Here is a 4,445-nt window from a genome sequence, read left to right on the forward strand (position 1 = left end):
AAGAAGAAGAAGAAGAAGAAGAAGAAGAAGAAGAAGAGAAAGAAAGAAGCAGCACCTGCTGCTGACAACTATTGGCACAAGAAATGAAGCACATCCACAACAGATAGATGTTTAAGCCAATTCGATATTTTCTAAGATTACCATTTAATTCCTGCATGACCTGTTAAACACCATTAAACAGTTAAATGGACAAGTAGAGTCACACTAAGACCATGGGTTCTAAGAAGCAAGAAGCAGTGGTGGTATAGACAAAGGCAGCGGCAACCGCAGATCTTATATGCGTTTGATGGTAAATTTCTAGATGTTCAATTGTCGGAGCTTCTTCTGTAGTAGTCTTTTCTTCAATAATTTGAATGTAGATGTAGTTGGTTTTCATCTTCCTCTACTTCAGATTGTAGCTCCTCCGATATCAGTTGTCTGGCCAATTTGATGTTTAATCCTTCGTTGTAGTGTAACTTTCTTTTCAACTCAAATTGCCGTTGCCTTTCTTGTTTGTCCAGGAAGAATTTGCTACTATGCGCACCACTGCATTCTTGCTCCTCACCCTGATAACTGGTCCCCAAATTATCAGAGGCTGCAGGTTTCTTCGCTAAGGTGTTGGGGGTCATGGCATCTTTTTCTTGAACTTCACTGGTGTCTTCTCCGTCGTATGGCACGCTGCCATAGGGGTTGCTGGGCTCATTCTTCTTCATCAGGTCATAGTCTTTGTAGGATGGATAGTGGGTTGCTAGTATGTTGGATTCGTCCCACTTCTGCGATTTCTTCCGTTGCAACTCCTGGGTGCCTGGTCTTCCAGATGGCTGGGAAGAATCCTCCACTGAAGATGCTGAACTTTTGTTTTTGAGTATTCCCTTGATGGGTCTGTGTGAGGTGGTGGAGGTTGCCATGACTGGGAAACTGAGGGCCAAGCTAGAATTGGGCCGACGCAGCCACTTGTCCGTGCTCCGGACTCAAGCAGGAGCTAGATCTGTCTGGCGGATAGGTTCTCAGGGCTTCAGTACCAGTGCCAGGGGTGCGGAGGTCACAAAGGAAACCCTGAGATAAGTCACAATGCACCCTGACTTTGTCACTACCGCAGTCACAGCTTGGCGGCCCTCTCTGGTAGCCATCTTGGATTTTTGTTTTGTTTTGTTTCTTTCTTTGTAAATTAATGTAATAGGAATATACCCATTAATATTTGGGGACTTCTCTATACTCTGAACATTGGGAAGCTATGTAAAACATATTTTCTTACTATCTAATATTTAAAACTCGCTATTTCAATTGGAAAGATGGGAGATGTTAGCTAGGTGAAAAATTTCCTACCCTCTCCTACATGTCTCTCTCCACCTACATACATGTTGTTCCTCCTAACTTTTATGTCTCAGAGACGCACCACATCAACAGATACTTAGACCAGTTTGGAGCCTGGATCAATCTCTTTGTCCAGATCTCTTCAGATTTCTCTTGTGCTGGCCTACATATTTTAAGAAACTCATTTGATCTCTCTTCTGCTGCTATCCTGTTTCAAGTCCCTACCACATCTTGGGGCAACGAGCAGCTCCACAGCCTTTGAATTAGACTGGCTAGACCTGCTGCTTTCTAGTTTCTGGCCAATTCCCCAGCCACAGTAATCTTGAAATACCTCTTTCAACCTCTCAAATCACTTGTTTAATGTCCTTAAAATCAAGAGGAGATCCTGGAAGAAAGTAGAAAGAGCATATTTGGGAAGTTGTCTAGAGCCATGGTTCTCAACCTGTGAGTCACAACTCCATCAGGGTCAAACAACCCTTTCAATTGAGTCACCTAAGACAAGTGAAAAACATATTTACATCACAACTCACTACAGTAGCAACATAACAGTTATGAAGTACCAATGGAAATAATTTTGTGGTAGGGGTCACTACAACTTGATGAACTATCTGAAAGAGTCACAGCACTACAAAGGTTGAGAATCACTGCTCTAGGGACTTTTCCTAGCAAATTCAGCCTACTAAACCCCTACTTTTGAATTAGCCTTTCAATTCTAGAAGTGGTTGTGACTTTCCTTCCAGAGACCCTTTTGAAATCCTCTTGAAGCCTCAAATACACTTTCAGAGAACAGTCTAATTATTAGTATCCCAGGACCAGAAACTCTCTCTCAAAATCAAATAGTTCTCCCTGTACATTTAGGCTACTTCTGTTCTCCTTGGCATCACCTGGAGTCATTTAAATTATATTATCTATGTATAATAGCTAGCAAATACCCAAAGGATATAACAAAGAAGCACCCCTCTGGACTGACTTTAATCAGGCTTCTTTGAACCCACTGAACATGTAGACCTAACAATAGATTTCTCCAACTGTTGGTACAGAATCCAGTTTGAACTTGAATACTATTATCAATTTAATGAAATTCCCACTTGGTTCTGACATGCTTAGATATATGACCAAATTCCTCATGCTGAATATACTAGATAACTGGCTACTCTCACCTATTTTAAAGAAGAATCCTGGTATTCCTCCTGTTTCTTGTTAGTATTCTAATCACTGATTCCCCTCACCTATCCTTTGGTTATAAACCACAATTTTTCATGTTATAGATATCTTTCATTCCTTATTTCCTCTGGAATCCCACTTCAGTGATGCTAGTACTTTTTAAAATTAAAAAAGTCATTATCCTTTATTGACTTTATGCATTTTTTTCCTTTAACAGTTAATTGGACAGTTGAACCTCTTACCCTGAACTACAATGGACACCATTGTAGCCTTTGTCTTTACTTCTGCCTGTAATGACTAAGGAAGCCATGGATGACTCCAACTCCTGATGATAGTCAGTTGAAGCATATTGCAGATACATTTTCATTGCATGATTTTGGGTAAGTATCTGCCTTGAAGCTGGCTTAGAGTCCTGGTCTTCTTTTGGAAGGCACTTTTATTTTTTTGTTCCTAGATCATAAAAACACAAACTGAGATTGTTATGAAGAAAAAAGGTTTGATTCATGGTTCTGAAGGCTGGGGAGTTCAAGATTGTGCAACTAGATCTGTCAGTGTTCTTCTGACAGATTCCAAGGCACTGATGGGTATCAGCTAGAAAGACACAGCTGCATATCTTGGGCTTATTTCCCCTACCTGTAAAACCATACTCCCATTGGATTAAGGGCCCAACCTTAATCATAAATGGCTCCCAAAGGCTCCACCTCTAAAAATAGTTGGATTAAGTTCTTACTCTTTTCATATTTCACACAGTAAGAATTATATATCAATGTGAGTTTTTCAAAACTAATATTTGTTAGGAAGGAAATCTCTCTCATTGGCTTTTTAGAAGGATTTGTCTTGGCTCTTGGAATTGGCTCTGGATTGGAAAATTCTTCCTGGCTCTCTTTCTAAGTCCATGAAGGGATTACACTTGACTCTGTAGAATATAATTCTTTCCCTAAAAATAAATTAAAATGTTACATGTATGTATAATTTCTATACATGTACATCTATGCACCATGTGTGCCTGGTATAAATGGAGGTCAGAAGAGGGCATCAGATCCCCTGGAACTGGAGCCATTTGTGAACTGCCATGTATGTGCTGGGAATTGAACCTATACCTTCTGACAGTGCAACCTGTGCTCTTAAAAGTTGAGCCATCTCTGCAGCCCCATTTCCTGGTAACTTTTGAACTTTCTTTTCTTTCTGTTTCATCCCATTTCTCTCATGAGAATCTCCTAATCAATCAGTTCACTAAACCCCTGATAGCTATGTGATACATCACATCCGACTAGTTTTATCACATCATTTCTTATTGTCATGAGTTTGGTAAGATAATTTATAACTTTAGTTATCAATTTATAAAACATGGGATTTCCCCTGCTAGCTTCTCTAAGGCCTCCCCATTCCCATCATCTGCCATCCCCTTTATTCCTGTCACCACATTCTCTCTCATTATTTCAGCTCCCTTGAAACCCTTGAGATATCAATTTCCTACCTCTTTCTACTCTCCAACCAACCCTGACAGTCCTTGTCTATCATGCCATGAACATCAAGTCAAAGGCATGGGAAGGGTGTGTTGAAGTTTTTATCATACCAGAATCAAAATAAAAATACACATGCAGTCATAAAGAAAAAATAGCAGGAACATTCTAAGAAAAACAAGTGGGCCCCTGAGAGGGAATAGGTTTCTTTTGGGATGTTTTTGAGAATTGCTGAGTCTTAGCTTACAAGTCATTTGTTTAGGTCTGGGCCAATTAAGAAGTGGCATGCTATGTTCAAAAGACATTGTTTCCTAATATGTTTCTGCACTTACTACAGTTGTGGTAACAAAATACACAAGCCTTACTCAGTTCAATGGATGGCTGTGAGCCTCTACATCTGTATTAGTCAGGTACTGTCAGAGCCTCTCAGGAGATAGCTATATATAGGCTAGCTTGTCCTTCCTTCCATCTCTGCTCCATAGTTAATCTCTGCAACTCCTTCCGTGGGTATTTGGTTCCCCCTTT

General features: G+C 40.2%; 1 protein-coding gene and 1 long non-coding RNA gene across 2 annotated transcripts in view; one reads left to right on the forward strand and one right to left on the reverse strand.

Annotated features, from left to right (window-relative positions):
* LOC116091726 overlaps positions 1-4,445 on the forward strand; it is a 73,835-nt gene that overhangs the window by 2,740 nt on the left and 66,650 nt on the right. The window contains exon 2 of the long non-coding RNA XR_004119080.1: positions 2,675-2,837. This is a non-coding gene — a long non-coding RNA (uncharacterized LOC116091726). The remainder of the gene's footprint in view (positions 1-2,674; positions 2,838-4,445) is intronic.
* On the reverse strand, positions 108-989 carry Ppp1r2c (PPP1R2C family member C). Its single transcript, XM_031373231.1, has one exon. It carries the CDS (start codon positions 885-887, stop codon positions 342-344), a length of 546 nt encoding a protein of 181 aa, XP_031229091.1. The 5' UTR covers positions 888-989; the 3' UTR covers positions 108-341.

Source organism: Mastomys coucha, chromosome X, assembly GCF_008632895.1.
Source record: "Mastomys coucha isolate ucsf_1 chromosome X, UCSF_Mcou_1, whole genome shotgun sequence".
In the NCBI taxonomy this organism is placed as follows: Eukaryota; Metazoa; Chordata; class Mammalia; order Rodentia; family Muridae; genus Mastomys; species Mastomys coucha.